The sequence below is a fragment of the Eptesicus fuscus genome, chromosome 21, assembly GCF_027574615.1.
Source record: "Eptesicus fuscus isolate TK198812 chromosome 21, DD_ASM_mEF_20220401, whole genome shotgun sequence".
NCBI classification, from domain to species: domain Eukaryota; kingdom Metazoa; phylum Chordata; class Mammalia; order Chiroptera; family Vespertilionidae; genus Eptesicus; species Eptesicus fuscus.
Window position 1 is genome coordinate 8,246,116 of NC_072493.1, and position 19,739 is coordinate 8,265,854.

General features: G+C 62.7%; 1 protein-coding gene across 2 annotated transcripts in view; it reads right to left on the reverse strand.

Annotated features, from left to right (window-relative positions):
- Positions 1-1,367: 1,367 nt before the first annotated feature.
- VAC14 (VAC14 component of PIKFYVE complex) overlaps positions 1,368-19,739 on the reverse strand; it is a 95,443-nt gene continuing 77,071 nt past the window's right edge. The window contains exons 15-19 of one of the 2 annotated variants that reach the window (XM_054710836.1): positions 10,609-10,783; positions 9,113-9,147; positions 7,852-7,931; positions 5,600-5,750; positions 1,368-1,595 (exon numbers count right to left, since the gene is read on the reverse strand). In XM_054710836.1, coding sequence (XP_054566811.1) covers positions 1,433-1,595; positions 5,600-5,750; positions 7,852-7,931; positions 9,113-9,147; positions 10,609-10,783 — 604 coding nt within the window. In that variant the 3' untranslated portion in view covers positions 1,368-1,432. Of the gene's footprint in view, positions 1,596-5,599; positions 5,751-7,851; positions 7,932-9,112; positions 9,232-10,608; positions 10,784-19,739 lie in introns of both variants that reach the window. The other variant, XM_008139987.3, reaches the window with a different exon arrangement.

The window sequence follows — 19,739 nt, forward strand, 5'->3', positions numbered from 1 at the left end:
GGGGGCGGCGCTGGGGCGGGGCCTGCCGGCTACCCGCCCCCGTGCAGGGGCTCTCCGCTGCCTTTCAGCCTGGGGTCTTCGGCCTGGGGCTTCCCGGGCTCTCAGCAGACCCGCGGAGGGCTGGGGTCCCCTGGGAGCATCCCGAGGACGGCCACACCGCACACTGCACGAGGTGCCCCGAGGGCCGCCTGCCCTGGGGCGCTTCATCCCAGGCGCAGCGGAGTTCGGACCCTCCTCCAGAAGTTCTTTGGCTCCTTGTCCAAGTGGCGCGGACGCCAGCCTGCTGAGGTGCCTGGCGTTTGGGAGTAGTAGTGACCTGGTCCTCGGGCAACCTTTCTTGGGGTGGTGGGGACCATGTGGGTCCAGTAGGGCATAAGTGGGCCGTCCTGCACCCTGACCCTGGAGACTCCAGCAGTGAAACCCACCCAGAGACGCTGCTCTGGGAAAAGCTCCTTCGCTCCCACCCCCCGGGTCCTGAGAGCCACTTAAGAGCCCGTAGGCCAATCAGAGGCTTCCCAAAGTGTGAGGTCAAGGGCCTACAGGTGCGGTTAGGTGAGGCTCATTTAGCCAAATCAAGGGGAAGCACCTGGGCATGTCCTCCCTCCTTGCACTGGTCTGGGCCCTCCTTCCCACCCCCATGAGCTGCAGTTCTGCAGTGCGCACGCCCTTTCATTCAGGAGCTCTGGAGGTGCTCCCAGTCTGTCTGTCCAGTGGGGACGTGTCCCACTGTCCCTGGGGCAATCAGGATGGGAGCCAGAGTAGGTGCCTGGGAGGGCTTTCCGGTTCCCAGGCAGGCCAGTGCTTGGTGCTCTCCAGGAAGTAGGGGCAGCTCCTAGGGGTGAGCTGGGACCCCCAGGGCCCACACCTGTCGAATGAGTGTGTAGTAACCAGACTCCCGACGAAGCTAGCCCTCCTTGGAGCCACCAGGAGACCTGTCTCCAGGATAGGTGCAAGGTCCTGGGGCAGCTGCCGCATCAGGCAGGGGCGGGCGCCAGTGGGAAGGAGCAGGCAGGCGCGGGCTGAGGGTTTCCTGTCATTTCTTTATTGGGGCAGGGAATGCATCATTCACACGGAGCTCTGTGCTGGCCCCTATGTGCACACAGCTACGTGTACACACACTGCATGAGGCCAGGGCGCTGGTGGGCTGGGAGGTCAAGCTCTTTCACAGAGGGTATTAGAAAGACCCATTCCAGAGGATAGGTGGCGTCTGAGGCTGTGGCCCCACCCTGGTGGGAAGCCAGCTCTATCTGAATGCTGGACAGAGCTGGCGGCCAGGGGGCCGGGTGGTGAGAGATCGGGTAGACAGAACAGCCTCCACCCCTGCACCATCCCTGGGCTGTGGCAGGGCCAGCCTGCTCCGAGGCAGGTCCTCAGGCTCTGGGAAGGGGCCTGAGGATCCCAATGCTCCACGGGACCGCTCCTTGGGCCCTTGTCAGAGGACAACCCTGCGGTCCAGGTGATCCCCACGCCCACTCCGCTGGTGCCTCACTTCCAGGTGTTTCTTCTGGACCTTCTCAAAGTGCTGCAGCAGCTCTGCATAGTCGATGCTGGCGGAGTCCGTTTTCTGCGACTTGGGGGCTGCCTTCAGACTGTCTCTGGGGAGAGGGAGCAGAAGGGCGCGGTGTCAACGTCCCGGCACACGTGCTGCTGGAGGGGCGCAGCTCCAGACACAGGAGGGCAGGGCCACAGGTGGTGGAACTCGATGGCGGGGAGTTGGCTGCTTCGGGCCCAGCACCCCTTCCCCAACAGCCCCAAAGAGTTGAGGAGCCTGTGAGCTTCCCCTCCCCAGCAGTTAGAGAGACCAGTCAACACGGCGGCTTGGATATGGCCTCCAGCCTGTGGGCTGGCAACAGCGCCCAGAGCAGGCAGCGCATTGGGAAGCATTTCCTGTTTACGAGTGGCTCCCTTTGGGGTGAGAGCCAGGGCCTGCAGCCAGCCAGGAAGCCAGCTGGGGCCTGGAACAGGGTCAGGGGTGGGGGAGGAGGCAGCCTGGCCCTTTCTCGGGGGCAGGGCTAGGGCTAGGGCCAGCAGGGAGGGCTGAAGGGTCTCTACTGGGCCCTCAATTGGCAGGACACGTTTTTGAGTGTTGGGGCCCAGAAGCCCGCAGGCAGTCCCTGCCCCTGGGGAAGGAAAGCCGGTCTCATGGCTGGGCATGCCCATGGCTCCTACCACTCTTGCTGCTCCCACCCTCCCCAGCTGCTCGGTGCAGCAGCACGCGTGGTGCACTGCACACTTACTAGTACAGTGTGCCTGGTCCTCCCTACGGCTGTGCAAGCTAGCAGCCCTGCTGCCCCTTCACCTCAGTGTTCAGCTTGCCCCTGAGGACTGGCTCCCCTCAGGCCCGTCCCCTTCGCCATCCCTGCAGGCCCGTGACAGACTCTGCTCTCCTTCACGGAGCCGCACTGGCCTGGGGGCAGATCTGTGCGCTGGAGTTACCTTCCTCCAGCTCCCTCTAAGGAAGGGGTCTCAGGAAGGCTCAGGGCTGTTCGTGACAATCCTTGGGTCCTGTGAGATCATGAACAGACCTCAATGGGGGTTTCCAGGCAACAGCAGGAGCTAGACAGATTTGACCCAATGGCAACACGACCACTTCCTAGCCATTGGATGTTGGGTGACTCAGTTTCCTCATCTGTAAAGGGGGATTTCTCCAGCCCCCGCCTAGGTACCTGATGGGCAGCCACCGTGGCTACAACTCTGCCCTCGGAGGTGACCAGCCAGGGCCCGGCAGCTGGAGGCACAGGAGCTGCTCAGTTCATTTTGGGGGAAACACGATGGTGCTTCACCCAAACGGACCCCTCGGCAGTGAGCCTGGCTCCCGGCAAGGTACAGGCGCCCAATGGTCTGAGCCTGAAAGGCAGCGCTGCCCCTCCACCGGGCTGCTGGGCCAGGGCCCGGCAGCGCGAGCCCCTCCATGGCCGGCCATCTGGAGCCTGGAGGTGGCCCTGCACTCCCCGCAGCCTGCTCCCTCCCTGCCTTCTTGTGGAGATGCATCACCTCGGACACCTTGGCGGTTGCTGGGCTGCTGCTCTCTGGGCCTCAGGCCTTCCTCCTGAGCGGCTTGCTGAACATCAGTTCAACAAAGATCAGAGTGGGGCTGCTCTAGGGGCCAGACTGCAGGCAGGGACCGCCTGTCACAGTCACTCTGTGGCACAGGTGCCACTGTCCCCAGAGAGAAACCTGGGTTTCTGAGGAGGCTGAGAGACACCCTGGAGCTCGGACCTCTAACTTCAGGGGGTGGCCGGATGCTACCCCAACCCAGGCCTGTAAACATGAGGCCAGAGATGACCCTGAAGCATGTCATTTGACGCTGGGGTTCCATGGGTCTGTATGCTGCTCCCTCAACACTCCTGGTGAGCCAAGGCATTAGGCCCCAGGAGTGAGATGAGGGGTTTCCATGGAGATGCCAGCAGTGAATGGCAAACCCAGGGTGATATGTCAAGATGTGGCCAGGGTAGGGGTGGGGGTCGGGAGGAGTGAGCTGTACCTTGCTCTCTAAGCAATTAGTCTTGTCCCCAGTGACTCAGCCTCCCTGCGGGTAGACCCTTCCTGGCCCGAGGTCATGGGCGCAGGGAGGGGTATGTCCCACGGGGGTCAGGGCTCTTCTCCCTGCGTCACAGAGGGCACAGCCACCACGGGGCCTCGCACGGTTCCTTCATGTTTGCAACCCTTAGGCAGTGATGCCTGGAGGACATCGCCAGCAGCACAGAGCTGGGGCTCCTCTCCTGCCACCCCACCCACGCACCTGTCACCAGGCTACTGTGGTGAGCGTCACAGCTTTTCCTTCGGAGGGTTCCTCCAGCCCCACCGAGGAGATGGTCTTTGGGGAGTGGCTGGGAAGCCTGAGGGGGGCCAGTCTCCCTTAGCCCTGTGGGCGCCTTGAGCACACAGAATGAGGGAGGGCGAGGGCCCAGAAACTCCCTCAGCTGTTCCCTGCTCGCAGGCCTGTCAGGCACCTGACGCTGTCCTCCAGCTGCCTGTCCCTCCCAGGCCGAGACTGTCCTCTCCAGGGTGTGCGCTGTCCCTCTGTGCCCACCCTGCAATCTGACCCCTCCCCAGCTGTTCCCGAGGCCCCTCCTCACCTATTGCTCCCTGCCTGTCCGCCTGGGTCCTTGCTAAGAACGGCTGGGAACACAGAGCCCTGAAGACCGGGCAGAGCCTCAAGCAACCATTTAGTCCCCGTGCTCATTTCCCGATGAAGAAACCCAGAGCAAGTGTGGGGCTGGCCTGAGGTCAGAGCTGGGGCCAGGTCCCTATCTAGGCCTGGGGCTGTCCCCTGACTGGCCACGGGAGACTCTGAAGGAACGCTCGTTTCCCTAGCGTCCCTGTGCAGACTCGCTCTGGCTTGGGGCGCGCAGGGAGGGGCCCTCTATTCTGAGATCAGGAGAGTAGTGGGCAGAGCTCGGAGAAGGGTATGGCCCTCCACAGCACAGGGTCCATGGCCTGGCCTTGAGGCCTCCCCAGCAAGGCAGGCTGGTTCCCGAGAGGGGGGTACCAGAGTTCACAGGGCAGCAGCCTGTCTGCCCACCAGGTGTGGGAAAGGCCAGTGCAGAGGAGGCCAGCGAAGCAGTGTGGCGTCAGGGCCTCTCTCCCCAAATGCAAACTCAGCTCCCAGCTGCTCCCCGCTCCCCTGGGCATTCCCCGGTGGCACCAAGAGCAGCAGGACAGCGCCAGCACTGCCGCCCTGGAGAGCTGCTGCTGGCGAGAGGGTCAAGGTGGGCAGGAGCTGGGCCTTGGTCCGGAGACCCCTCTTGCTGAGGGCTCGAGCCCCTCCAGCTGGCCCAGGGCAGACCAGCAGTCAGGTGCCCACACCCAGCCTGTGGCGAGGCCAGGCCATGGGAGGGGTGGTGGGCTGACCCTGCAGGGGCCGAGTGCTGGGCAAGCCCCTCTCAAGGCTGCCTGCATCCAATGGCAAAGGCGCGAGGCCTTCCAGGAGCGAGACGCCAGGCCTGCAGAGCGGCCTGAGCAGCCTGGGAGGGAATTCTAGACACACAGGGCATCTGATGCAAGCTGGGCGCGCTCCATTCAGCGTAAATCTTCTCAGTGGCTCTGCCTGTTTCCATGGCGACCTGACAAGTGAAATTTTCCATCTCGGATGCCAAATGCCTGTGGGTGAGGCGAAGCCTCCAAGGGTTACCAAATATAGACAAGGCCCAACAGGCTCAGGGGCCAGGCCAGCGTGTGTTCGGGTGGGAGCCTCGACCCCCCAGGGGCCGCAGCCTCCTGCCAGAGCTGCCATGCTGGGCCTCTTGGCGGAGGTGTGTCTGTACCTGTTCTTCCTGCGGGCAGCACCGCGCAGTGCAGCCACAGGTGCACGCTACCTCTGATTTTTAGGTTAACCCTGGCTCTTAGAGAAGATCTCGCTACCACCTACTCGCAGAATCCCCCAGCCTGGTGTTCTGATATGGAAATGAGAGGCCCACGGGCAAGTGGCGGTGGGTGGACAGGGTCTGAGGTGACAGAGGGGTGTGATGCCAAGGCAAGGAGACCCTTGGCAGCCCCCTTAGGCAGCGTCCTCACCAGGCCCCTCTGGCCCTGCCCTTGCTGGGTGGCGATGCCTCCCCCCATGGAGTCAGCGGCGCAGGCCCCTGCCCGCACTCACTCGGTCTGCAGCAGCTCGGGGTTGGGCACGCACTGGAGCCGGTGGGAGAGCAGCTGGAAGGCACTGCTCTGGGGCAGCAGCATGAGCAGGCCATAGAGCGCCTTGATCAGGTACGGGTTGTTCTTCACGTCCAGCAGTTGCAGGCGCAGATCTGCAGGAGGGCAGAGGTCAGGGGTTAAGAGCCTGGCCAAGGACAGGGCCAGCCAGGGGGCCATGGCAGAGAACTGGGCTCAACAGCCAGGTACCCCTCCTGCCCCATCCAGGAGCGCCTAGCTGTTCCCTTGACCTCCTCATTCTCTCTTCCTACAACTGCCCGTCTGATCTTCCCAACAGTCACCTCAGCCTGGCGACGCCCAACCTGCCCTGGGCTGTCCCTGCCCCATGCTCACTGCCTCCCTGGTAAGGAGGGGCTTGGGCCTTACTGTGCAGCAGGTCCCCGTCCGTGCCACACGAGCTGTAAACAGGTGGGCCGGAGAGGCTGGGTTAGGACCGCTGAGGGAGGGCAAGATGGAAAGCGCGTCCGTGTGGGGCTGAAACACACCCCACGTGTGTCTGGTAGGGGCTTTAGAATCCACCTCAGATCCCAGTCCTGCCACCACCCCGCCAGGTGGGAGGAGACACACCCCTGGCCCTGCCCAGCACGCGTCCCAACTACACAGGCCCAGCCTTCTCTCCTCTGAGCCTCTCTGGGAGAGTCACTGGCTCTACCTTCTCGTGTCTCTAGGCCCAGCTGGGGACCCTCTGTGGAGGGTGACACACACTCCCGGAGAGGCCACGCCACCAGCGGCAGCTGTGCAGCGTCTGGGCTGAGGCTGAGTAGGGAGCAGCCAGGCCCGGGGCTGGGAAAGCTAGGAAGCAGGGCCTCCCGCAGCCCTCCCCTTCCGAGGTGGCCGGGGCCGCCAGGGGGGACGAGCAGTCATCCCCGTGCCTTGTACCTCCAGCAGAAGCGTGGGCCTATCAGGGTCCAAACCCCTGGGGCCTGGGGGAAGCTGGGTCTAGGCATCCCACAGTTAGAACGGGTGCTCGGCAGCACCAGGGGTGCATCTGCTGTGGTAGCCCCAACAAAGCCCTGGGTCTGGAGAGAAGATGCTGTCGCTTTTCTAGGGTCAGGATGGATCTGACCTAAGGGGCGCATGTGCCTGGCTGCATGGGAGGCCCTCAGGGAAGTGAGATCAGCTCAGGGGACCACTTGGGACAGGCTCAGGTGCAATCCACGGGGAGCAGGGTCTCCCCCCGCTCGTGTCCCACAGGCATCAGGCAGCATGTGCCTGGCTCTTGGGACAAGCTGCCTTGTTTGGATGGGCGAAAGGAGTGGCGTCTTCAGCCCCTGCATCTGCCTTTGGCTCCAGGGTGAAGGCTGATGGCCTAGCCCCGTGGTCGGCAAACTGCGGCTCGTGAGCCGCAGTTTGCCGCTCTGTTGACTAACGAGTCTGCCGATCACTGACCTAGACTCTCGATTCCAATAATTACAGGCTGTTGTTGCTCCTTGTGATTAAGCCCCTATCCCAGTGGTCGGCAAACTCATTAGTCAACAGAGTGGCAAACTGCGGCCGCGAGCCGCATGTGGCTCGCGAGCCGCAGTTTGCCGACCACTGGGCTAGCCTGACAGGTCACAGGCGCTGCCAGATAGCAGGAGGCCTGGGTGGCTGGCTTCTCACCGCTCTGAAATCACACGAGTTTCATGCAGTCACCGTGTCTGAGGCGCCAAGAGCTGTGTGTGCCGCAGCCAGCTGCCACTTTTGCAATGCAGCCTGGGTGTTACGATCAGGCAGCTCCCACCCATCGGCTCCCAGCAAATGCCAACTCTGCTTTGTGGAGAGATGAGTGTGTGGCTCTTGGGCACACAGGAGCGCCTGCAGGTGGGCCGAGGGTCCCCGCAGCTTCCAAGAGCCAGGGCAGAGAGTGGCGTGCTTGGGGAAGGGGCCGGGCACAGCGCTGGGACAGCGGCCCACCTGTCCCGACAGCACTGGTCCTGTTCTCCTGGCAGCGATGAAACTCACCTCCAGTGGGTTCTGCTGTCAGCACTGGTGTGTCCACAAGACCCCCCTGAGGCACACAGGCAGGTTCTGATGCCACACGTCCCAGCCCTGCTGCGGCTGGTCTCCTGATCTCCTCCCCAGTCTTACGTTCTTCACATTCCAGAGTATCCCTGGGGTGACTGCCCTTCCCCCTCCCTCCCCTTCCCTCTTCTGAGTGTGGCTTCATCCCTGCCTCACTCCAGGTCAGCCAGAGGCCAGAGGAAGGGCCCTTACATGTGAAGATGGGGCACTCGATCAGCTGTACCAGCTTGTCCACCTCCGTGAGGAAGTCCACAGTGACCTCCAGGTCCCCGCTGGGTGGGCAGTCAAGGAAAGTCTTCCCCCTGGGCCAGGACAGCCTGTCTCAGGGAGGGGCCTTGACGGGGAAGGGCGGCAGCTGGAGAGCTGGGACCCAAGGGCCTGACCCAGTGGCTCAGAGAGACCCTCCTCCCTCCGGTCCGGCTCCCGAGGCACAGAGCCTGCTTCTGCCTAAGCTGGATTCCGCATCCGAAGGGCATTCGTCTATTCCCTCTGCCTTTGTGTCCCTCTAAATGAGAGGCGGCACAGCTGTCCCCGCTGCACGGCACCCGGGCTCTGCTCCGCAGCTCCCCCCCTGCGATCTGGGCTCTGAAAGGCTCTCACTTATCGCGGCCCTGCAGCCTGTGGGGAGGGCTGGGCAGGAAGGACCTGCTCCCGCCGGAGTGGATGCCGCCAGCCCGGCCAAGGTCAGGGCTGCGGCAGGTGTGGCCTGTGGTCCCTTGGTCACCAATGACCGAGAGAAGCAAATCTAGGGTGTGGAAGGGGAGCAGCACCTGAGGAAGCCAGGCAAGGCCATGGCTGACCCTCAAAGAAGAACCCTCAGGACCCCTCTTTCCTGAACCCCAACTCCAGGCCCCTCAGGGAAGACCGATTTTGCATCTAAGCAGCTCTCCCAGTGAGGGCCACACGCCAGGTATTCCCGGAGAAGGCTGGTTTGCTTTACAGTATTTTAAACAAAAGCTGACCATGATGCCCTTCGCTGGCAGGCCCTGAGTGGGCTGGGGGTTTCCCTCTTCTGAGGCCTCCGGCCAGCCCGCTCTGCCCGCTGGGTCGTCCCTGACTGCTCTGGCCCTGGCTTTGTGGCCCCTGAAGGTACCTAAACAGCAGCAAAAGCACCAACTCTCAGCTCAGCCCGCAGGCTCGCGCCCCCCCTGCTCTAGGCCTTGTCTCCTGCTCGCCCCAGCACAGGGCCCAGCCGACCTGCAGCCAGCAGGTGCCCCTGCCCGTTCCCTGGCACCCGCACCTAGATGGCCCGCTCAGCCCCGATCCCCAGCCTACGCGGTTTTTCCAGAGCCAGCTCTCCTCCACGAGGGCCCAGATGACCGTTTGCTGCCTACAGCAAACACATCCCTCAAGGCACCCACTGGGTCCTGATGTCACAGGCCGGGGCAGGAGGATGGCAGTGGGCCCACCCCTCCAGCGGCTGGACCGGAAGAACCGCGACAGCGAAGGATACAACTTCTGGATGAGGTCGTAGGCGTGCCGGTAGTTCTGGGTGAGGAAGCAGAGGGACACCGTGGTGACGGGGTTGTGGCACCAGGAGCGGTACAGGCAGCAGAACAGGTCCTGGCTCTCCTGCGGGAGGCGTGAGCAGTGAGCAGAGGGCCCGCCCCTCCCCACCTGCTCCTCCCACCCGGGTTCCATGTGGGGACCTGAGCGGGAAGGGCCCTTGTGGGGAGCCAGGAGCCAGCTGTTTGGCAGCCCCGCTGGGAACGCACTGTCACAAAGGAAACGCTGACAGTTCCTCCCGGACCCTGTCATTACTCTGGGCCCCACAGAGCCACGTGGTGGTGACAGGGCCTGGTGGGGGAGCCTGTCTTCCGTGCTGGTATTTCTGCTCGGCAAGTAACAGTGACTGTCCCCTCCAGGACCCTGCGTCCCGAGCGCGTGGGGCTGGGAGGGCTGTGCGGGAGGGCACAGCCTGCGGGTGGGGAGGCGGTTCCCTGCAGCACCCACCCCTCGTCCTCAAACGGCACATCTCCTCCCTCTCTGCGGCCCACCTTGCACTCGGAAACCAGCCCAGGAGTTGAACCCACATTCGGGGGAGCCCCTGCCCTGAGGAAAATTCTTAAGGCCTCTGCGAATGTCTGAAAGGAACCACAGGAAGGAGGCAGGGGTGTGGCCTGGATCGTTCCAAGCCTCTTGGCCCCAGATGCCCTCAGACCAGGCCTGGCTGTCCTGGAGGCACCCTGAGAGGGGTGGATGCAGGGTCTGAGCTGGGAAGGAGGGCGTGGGGGTGGTGGCCACAGCCCAGAGAGGGGAACGAACCCCCTGGAGGCCATTTGCAACTCAGCCCCCATCCCCGGGGGAGCATGACCTTGACCACGGCCCCCAGCGCAGGATGGGAGGATGGTGAGTGCCTTCCTGCTCTCTGATCAGCCCCGGGGAGGTCCTCACCCAAAGCCTGGGACAGGCAGCCCTGATACCCTGGCTTCCGACAGGGTGACTTTTGAGACACATAGTCTAGCTGTTGGGGAACAGGGCCAGGGCCAAGGAGGAGGGCAATGAGAGCAGTAACCCCTGACCCCGGCAGGGTGACAGCCACAGGCCGGGCCCTGACAGGGAGGTGGCATCCAGAGGGCATCACCCATTGGGTCTCCCACATGGGCCCAGAACTCTGTGTGCCAGGGGGCAGCGCCAGGGTGGGAGTGGGGTGTCAATGGAGAAAAGGCACCGCCTTTGATGGGTCAGGGAGGGCGCGTGGACCCGAGTAGAGCACACGGTCTCCTTGAGAGGCCTCCACAGCGCTGCTCAAGGAACCAGCTGTGACTCACTCCCACGGTGCCGCTTCCTGTACGCAACCCAGGGGGGTCCGGATTTCACACTGGCCCAGGGAGACCTCCCATTTCATCCGGTCTCCTCCCAGAGAGCCTCCTGGGGCTGAGGGTGGGCTGGCAGGACGGGGGCCGTGTGCACACAGGTTTCCCCAGCCAGAGCCCGCAGGCACAGTACCAGTGTCCTCAGGTCCTTGAGCTGGTTCCTCAGCTGGAAGAGCTCTGTGGAGGTGAGCAGGATGGTGTTGAGGGTGTGGACCATGGTCGAGGCGAACTTGAGGTCCTCTTCTCGAAGGAGGATGTCCGCCATCGAGTGGAAGATGTTCTCCGCGTTCAGCAGGAGGCAGAGCTGCCTGGAAAGCGGGCAGAGCAAAGGTTACGGCCACCCCTGGGCCTCACTTTGGACCCCTCCCCGGTCTCCGCATCCCGAGGACACCTGCTTCTCCTGGGGCCGGTGTGGGGACCGTGGGGGGACACTGGGCATTGTTCACCGCGGGCCTGGCTCCACGCCTCCCAAAACCACTCACCCTGGCCCAGCGACTCCGGAGCCCCAGACTATTCATCCCTGACTCTGTCCCGGGAAGACGGTTCTCAGAGAGCGGCAAGCCCTGGCTCTCACCCCCACATACACGGCGCTCTCCGCCGCCCAGCTTCTACAGCTTCTACACGTGCTGGTCACCGTGTCCTGTCCCCGCCGCTCCCCACGAGCCCGAGTCAGGAACTTGTTTGTGCGGTTCTCACTGCAGCCCCGCCTGGAGGTGCTGCAGGCAGCCGGGCTCAGGCGGCACTTGGGGGATGAGCGAACCTACGGACACTCCGAGTTTCATCTTCGCTGGCACAGGGCGGCGAGATGACTTGACCAAGGTCATGGGGTCAGTTAGGGCTCCTTTCTTTCCACCGTCTCTTCTCTAGGGAGAATCTTGGGGGCTAAGGCTTGGCCTTGGGGGAAAGGAGTCCCATTTTACAAACAGGAAAACAGAGACCCCAGGGAGTAAAGAAAAAGTTTTCCCAAGGTGAGGCCAACAGGAACAGGTGGTCGCGAGGATGGGCTTGGAGGAAGCCTGTCGACCTCCCGAGTTTGTCCCTCTGCCCACGGAGGCCGGGCCCCCGGGAGTCCAGGCTTCCTGAGCAGGGAGGGCCGCACCGAGTGGGCGAGTGGTTGGTGAGGAGGGAGGGTGCCCCTCTCTGACTCCTAGTCTCTGCTCCAGGGAAGCCCGCAGACCATGCCTGGGGCTGGTGGGGACAGGGGTCTGAGGCCTGAAACATGTCCATCCCAGGTCACTGACCTCGCAGTAAATGCAGCATCGGGGACTGGCCTCCTGCTTTCCTCTACCAGTAAATACCAACCATGCCTGGGGTCAGGCTGGAGAAGATCTCCCACCCGCCAAACTCCCCAAATCCCAAGCCACGAAGTACAAACAGTGGGCAGGCAGGCTCCATCCAGCCTAGGCCCAGCGGAACCAGCAGACTCGGGCAAGAAACCACCAGAGACATGGAAACAGGGCTGTTGAGGGGATGGGTGGAGCTCTGCCATCACCTGGGGCTCCCCTGCCTGCTCGGGATGTGGGGTGTTGGTGGGGGGCAGAGGTCCCAGAACCTGGTGCTCCTGCTGGCTGTGTGACCCAATGTCTATATGACAATGTCTTTACGTCCCACCTGGCGACACTGCCCACCATGGGGGCTGCTCAGAGCGTGATGGCTTGTGTGGGGTGCACAGTCTATGGCGAATGGGGCCCCTGGTTGGGTAACACGAGTGGGGGTAACAGCCAGCTCACAGGAGAAAGCCTGGCCCTTAGGCAGAGAACAGGCCTCCTGTCCCCTCTGGTCCTCCCAGCCCTACAGGAGCCCCGTCTCCAGGGCCATGGGAGAGAAATGTTCCAGAAGGGCAGGCCGGGGAGGAAGGGCAGCGCTCTGACAAATGCTCACAAATGCCCGTCGCCTGCAGCTGCCGCCCTCTCCATGACAGAGGCCCGCAGCTGAGCCTGCTGCCAGGCAGCGCCTCCAGGAACCACAGGCCGGCGGGGCGGCCGGGGAGGGTGCGGAGGGACAGGCAGAGGGGGTGGCCGTGAGGAGAAGAGGGCACCCAGGCTCCTGGTGTCCCTAAGACCTGGGGAACACTGGCGGAGCTACAGAAGGCCCGGGATGGCAGAGTTTTCTGGAAACGCTCTTCTCTGGCCACGGTGACCCCGTGCTCTGCTGGTCCTGCCACCTCTCCAGTGCCCCCCTCCCCCCCCAATGCCGTGCAGCTCTCCTGCTCGCTCTCCTGTCTGTCTCCTGGTGGTGGCATCTGGCCCACGATTATTTTCAAAGATGCTTGTAGCTCAGGGGCTGCCACATGTGCCTCTGAACCCGCACTGAGCTCTGCATGGGGCAGCCACTTGCCTGGTGGACAGCCCTGCATGGCATTTCTGACGTGGCAGGGCCACAGCGTAACTCTTGGCCCCCAACTGTCCCCATCTCAGGAAATGGCGTCACTGCTCACCCAGCTGGCTGCAGCCCAAACCAGGGAGTCATCCTGGATCCCCTGGGCCCGTGTTGGGTCCACCGCAAGACAGGGCAGGGGGCTCTGCCGTCAGGGCACATCTTGCCTCCTCCGGGCCCCGTGTCAACCACCCCAGCCCTGGTGCCCGGTCAACTCCAAGGCCGGCTCCTGATTGGCCTCCCTGCCTCTCTCACTGCAGAATTCACCCTCCGTGCACCAGCGGGGGTCCTTAAAAAGTGTCCATCAGAGCATGGCACTCCCCAGTGGCTTCCTGCTGGATCGAAATAAAACCCAGCCCCTCACCCTGGCTCCAGGATCCCATACTCTCTGGTCAGTTCCTCTCCAACCTCAGCCCTTACACGTGCTCCCTCCCTCACGATGCCCTGGCGTCTGGCACTTTTCTCCTGTCCTGCCCTCTGCCCTCTGCCCTGGCCTGGAGAACGCTGCTTAGGGACTGGCTCCTTCCAGCCATCCAGATCTCAGCTCCAAGGGAGTCCCATTTCTTTCCAAGCGATTCTCATTACCCAGCTCATCTGGGGGATGGACTTGTTCACTAGGTCCCTAGCTGGGTCTCCCACCAGAACTTGTCTGGGACCCCCACGTCCCTCAAGAAGAGGGCCTGGCACTCATTAATCACTGTGTTAATCAATTGTGAATCCTCACCCGAGGATACTTTTCCATTGATCTTTTAGAGAAAGTGGAAGAGAGGGAAAGACAGAGAGAAACATCGATGTGAGAGAAACACATGGATTGGTTGCCTCCTGATCATGCCGACCAGGCCGGGGAGGAGCCTGCAACCAAGGTACATGCCCTTGACCAGAATCGAACCCGGGACCCTTTGGTCCACGGGCTGGCGCTCTATCTACTGAGCCACACCGGCCAGGGCTCAACAATCGGAGGTGAGTGTGACTGTGCGGAGGGGCCACGCTGCCGCTGATGAAAGGCTCATGCTGACGGACAGGGCTGCCTGCAGACACTCCTGGGCTGAGCCCAGCCAGCCCTCCGCACACCTGTGTGCGTTCTGGTCTGCAGAGCGCAGCTGCCGGGAGGGCCCACCTTCACCCTTGCCACCCGGGGCCTGGCTGCCCTGCCCAGGGAGACCTCTGGCCAGGTCGTCACACAACCCTGGGCACGGGGCACTATAAACCCCTCCTCCACAGAGGACCCTGCTCCAGCCACACCGCCGACCAGGGAGCAGGAAGGGCGGATTCGACCCCGAAGAACCGACTTCCAGAGCGTGAGTGAGCCCCTGCTTACCGCTCTGCCTCCTCGGTGCCTATTATGAGCGGGCACCGGGGGCCGCCCACCCGGCGGGGCTGGCAGATGGCTGCCCCGCAGGGCTGCTGCGTCATCACTTCTCTGCCGAGCCCAGCCTGGCCGAGCTGCCTGCCTGGCTCTCAGGCACAGCTCCGTAATGGAGCACAGCTTGTAAGCATTAAACATTTGCCTGGACTTTTAATACCCGTATGAAAGTGCCACTCATGAGACAATGGTTTAGAGCAGCGGTCGCCAACCTTTCGGACCTCTTGGACCACCGGTTGGATTAGAAAATGCTTGGGGACCAGGCATAGGTGGGGTGGGAGGGAACCTGGACGGGGTCCACATGTGAGCCCTCACACTCAGACGGGGTCCCCGGGGTCGGGGTCCTGCCTTCCTCTCCTCAGGCCTCCTGCTACCCGCCTGGGCAGCCACCCGCTACTTCCAGGTCTGCATTCTCTTTGGTCCCTCTGTCATATGCCAGGGGCTCTCAGGGAGCGACCTGTCTTCAGCCTGCTTTGGAGCCCCAGGACACAGAGCGGGAGCCCCACTTTCCCCAGTGGACTGCTGGGTCCTGTGGGGGCCTCAAAGGGGAAGGCCCTCTGCAGCCTGCCCGCTGGGAGTGGCCGCACCTGCCAGGCTGGTGTGAGCTTCACGTCACGGCCCCTTCAACACTAACACTGGCCGAGCATCCACTGTGCCGCAGACGCCGGCCCCGAAAGGCCACCAGCCTCAGTGCTGGCCACGGTGGAAGGTGCTCGCCAAGCCCCCGGCACCCACCCACAGCCGTGGCTTTAGGTGACACGTGTGCCAGACTCGGGAGAAGGAGGAGGGTGACAACCGGCTCCAGACTGAGGCCATGCCCTGAGGCCAGGTGGCCTAGGCTGGGCAGGAGGCGGCCTGCCATGAGGCAACAGCTGCTGCCCGACTCCTGGGAGAAAGGCCTGGGCACAGGCTGGCCCCCGCCAGGCCAATGGGGAGCCTGGTGCTCTCCTCCGCCCTGTCCTGGGTGTGGGGAAGGGGCCACACACGGCCTCGCCTCCAGGGACCGGGCAGGCCCCCAGCGTGGGCAGGGCAGCCCTTGGTGTGGAGGACAAGACCGCCCAGTGGGTGGTATAGGGTGGGACAGCTGGGGCCCCGGCAGGACCAGGCCCACTGCAAGAGCAGGGGCCCCACAGTGAGGGGTGGGCCTGGAGGCCTGAGCACGGTGCCCTCCGTGGGAGGAAGCATTCTGGCTCCCTGCCGGGTGGGCTCTGGGGAATCTGGACTCTGCCATGTGCTTCGGAGACGATATAAGACCTTCTTTCCATGACCCCACTTCCCCTCGCCCCTCGGAAACAGGACCAGCAAGGTCACCACGGCCAGAAACAGCCCCTCACCCTCATGTCGGCAGGCCCTCCCGAGTCCCTGGCCCCTTTGGAGATGCTCAGCTGGCCTCTGGGCTCTCCTCAGCTCCCTCACCAAGTAAGGGCATGCGGACACCCGCCTGTTCTGACGCTGAGCCAGAGCTGAGGGCGGGCTGGGGGAGTGAGCTGCAGCCCTCTCTCCCACCCCATCCTTCCTTGGGCCTGGCCTTTTTAAGAGACAAAAGGCGTCCCCTGACCCAAGGCAGGGATCCTGGACAGGGACGGGGGAAGGGCACCGATGACTACAGCGGAGGGGAAACAGAGGCTGGGCAACCATTTCCTCCCGGGCCTGTCCCAAGCAGTTATCTGACCACATGGATGGGCGGCCACAGCACAGTGCACAGGACAGCTGGCCTGGTGGGGAGACTGGACTCCAGCCCATCGGAGTGGACAGAGATGTCAATGTTGAGAGATGGGTGGAAAGGCTGGGGGCACCCGCCTCCCACCCCTGATCTTTCCCAGTTGCTATTAATACCGTCCTGCTTCAACCCTTGCCTTCCTCTCGGTGCTCACTGCCCCGTGACAAACAGAGAATTCAGAATTCGCCTCAGATGCCAAACTCCAGGGTGGGCGGTGTGTCCAGCTCTTCAATGCCCCCAGCTCCGTGTGATCAAGGGGGCGAGTTCTTCCCGGGCCCGTCCAGACCCCCAGGAATCGTGCTGGGTCAGTGCCACTGAGAGGCGGGCATGTGGATGATTTCATTCGGTGCCTCCTGCGGGGCTGGGCCCAACAAAAGGCCTCCCTGACACAGGAAGGACTGCCTGCCAGCTCCCTGACACTCACAGAAGCCCCTGCCCCTTCCTGCCCCCACCTGGTCCTCTCCTTCGTCAGGACCACCCGCCCCTCCCGTCTCCCACCCAGGCAGGTCCAGCTCCCAGCCCTGGGCCTGCGAGCTCCGGTCTGTGGTGCGGGCTGGACTGGGGGGAAGGTGAGGTGGGAGGTCTGCTCTCCTGCTGGCCGCTGCCAGCTCTGGAGGTGACTGGGCAGGCAGCCCTGGTTCACGCTTCTTCTCAGAGGCTGCAACTGGACGCTGCCTTTGAGAGAGCTCAGGGTGGGGTAGACTCCATGGCCCCGTACAAGCTGGCCTCAGGGCTGCGCCAACCAGCCGGGGAGGCAACGCGCTTTAGGCCCTCTGGTCCAGACACTGTGGAGGGCAGGGCCAAATCATGGCCATCGCCCCGAGTGCTGCTGATCAAGGTCCTCCCTTCTCCCTCGAGCCTGGCCTCCTTCCTGCACCCACCCCCAGCTGCCTGCTGCTGTGTCCCGACCAGGCCAATCCCGTGCACAGAGCGACAGGCCCTCACTTCCTCTCTCCTTTGGCCTCTAGCTGGTGTCCATGTCCTCTCAGTGGTCAAGGCCAATGGGACACGGCTTTCCTGGGAGATGCCTGGAGTCTCACAGCTGTAATTCTGAAGTGCGGCCTAATGTCAAGTGTAGAAAACACAGGGACCCAGAGCCATTCCCACGGGAAAAGGACCCTCCTGGCCTTGCCCTGCCTGACAGCTGGGCTTCTGCAGGAATGTACAGAGCAAGCAGCTCTCCGTCAGTGTAATGTCAGGGTGGAGGAGGGCGTGGTCTCCCATCTGAGGTTCCGAAGCTCCGGGTTTCACGCACCCTCCCCCACCCTCCCTCGCTCCTCTCCCCCTCCAGCTCTGCTTCCTAAGTATGAAAACTGTAAATCTGTTTTATTTATTTCAATCAATCCTTGGCAGTGCGCCCTTCAGGGCAGAGGCAGCCATGGTAACCCTGCCAACTCATGCCTGAAAAATTCATCGTGTTTAATGCAGTCGATGTGTCTGATGCACTTAAAAGTTTTGGGGTAGGGTGGTGGGAGTGGGAGGAGGAGGCACGAGGACTTGTTTTTCTGGGTCTTGCTGGGAGCTGGCGAAAGGGATGGAGGGCGGGGCACGGCGGATGGGGAGGAGGCGGAGGAAGAGGAGGAGGCAGAAAGGGCTCTTTGGCCACCTAGCTCTCTATCCCTCTGTTGAAGACGTCAGCCACCGGCACCCGGGCTGGGCTCGCCCGGAGACCTCCGAGGAAGGCCTCACTGGGCAGGAGGGGCCAAGAAAACCAAAGGGTCTCCTGGAGGCAGCGGGCTGAGGCCCTGGGCCCGGCTGGCCCTTCTCGCCAGGTGTGGGGTTTGCTAGAGGGACCAAGGTGAGAGTGGGCAGAGCCAGGAGAGGTGACTGCTTCCTCCACCGCCAGGGATCAGGTGGGCCTTCCTGCCGCAGGACGGGAGCCATCTCCTGGGCACAGCCTGGCTGACCTAGTTGGGCTCATTTTCCACGTTTGCTCTGTCAGCCTGGCTGAGGCTATCCCCTGTCCATTCATAGGCACTCTCTAGCTCCTCGTGGCCCTCCACCCTCCTGAGCTCCCCCTCCTGACACCCGCAGGCAGTGAGTCTCCTGTCCTGACCCAGGCTCCCCAGGGCAGGAGGTATGGGAAACCCCATTGGGCCTGGCCCAGGGCTGAGCCCCTGTGGGCAGCAGGGAGGCAGATGCTTGTGGACTAGAAAGTTAATCGCCAGGAGAGGCAAGGTGGCCCGGATGACTTCAGGGGTGGGATTCAGGGGTCTAGGGAGCGGGCGGCTTCACGCACTGGGGTTTCTGCCCAGAGTCTGGTTCTGGTCGAAGCACTTGCAGGAGGGGCCTCGGCAGGTTCTGATTTACACATGCGGTCCCGGTGTGCGTCTCACGGGAGGCTGCACCTTCTAGCCCTCACAGAGGTACCCCGAGTATGGCTGGATGGAGCTCAGATGGCCGGAGGCTGTGGGACACCAGGAGACAAGCAGGGAAGACCCGGGGACTCGGCTGAGGGGTGCTGGGCGCTGGAGGATAAGGCAGTGTTGGGAGGACCAGGCGGGGGTGAAGACAGCGGGGGAGGCGGTGTGAGCGGGGTCTCAAACCCTTGGTAGGAAAGCCCACAGCTTCTGAGTGTGTCATCTGTTGGACACCCAGAGCAAATGAAGACAGAAGGACGGGCCACCACAGGAAATCCTATTGTCTTCATGACAATCAACTCTAAGAAAGGCCAACACGTGCCAAGCCCTGAGAGCGGCCGGCTCCTGCCTTCTCCGGTCACAGGCATTTCCTTCCAGCTGTGTCACAGCCTCTTGCCCAACAATGGCACATAGAGCAGACACTCGTGAGCACTTCTACATGAGGCACGTTGCATCCTTCAAATCCGCTTAACACGGGCCAGGTCCCCTTTTAACGGAGAATGAGAGTGAAGAGATCAAGGCCTGGCCAAGGTCCCAGCTGGCCCCGTCCTGGCACCAAGCTCTCAGCTGCTTCTTCACCATGCACTGGGCTCGCAGGCACCAGGGCCCACAGCACAGGGGCTTGGATGTGCTTTTTCTGGAAGGCAGATGATCTGGGGGCACCATGGCTAGATATCACTGGGCCTTCTGATGGACTGGAACCGGAGTTCTTCCAGAACCTTCTTATGGCTCCAAGGCAGCTTATCTGCAAACCAGCTCCTTCTCCCAAACCTCTCCCTGAAGCTACTACCTCTGTGGGTGGCAGGCCCGGACCACAGCTGGCCGGCACAGAGCTGGCCTGTGCCACACTTAGCTCTGCCCTGCTGGGGTGCTGTTCTTTTGCCAAGGGGTCGGGTGGGAGGCAGAATCTGGGAACTGTGTCCACAGCTCTGCAGCCAGAACCCAAACTCAGACCCAGGGGCTGGGAACAGGGACATCTATGGGGGTGACTAGCAGCAGGTTCCCAGAAACCTCTGCTAGGAGACGCCGCTCTGAAGTTTGGGTCCTGGGGCAGGGGTAGGTGGAGGGGGGTGATTTCAATTCTATGGCTGATGCTCTGAATCCAGGCCAGCACTGCCAGGGACACAGCATCTCTGAGCCCCGATGTCTGCTGTCCTCTAGGTTGACTGTTAAAGAGAGAAGCACGAATGGAACCTTTGTCCCTTTTGAACCCTCTGTGCTCCCGCCTTTCAAGCAGGATTGCTCCTAAGGATGTATCATCTCCCCACTGGTGGCCCTGCCTGGGAAGAGGCCGCAAACACACAAACAACGTGGCCAACTGTTTCCTGGCCCCCACACCTGCCTGTCCAGCCAACTCCAGCCCGGCTTACGAGGCTCACGGAGGCCCTCAGAGGTTGTGTGCTCATGGCACTGAAACCAGGACTGGTCCAAGGCCACACAGCAGG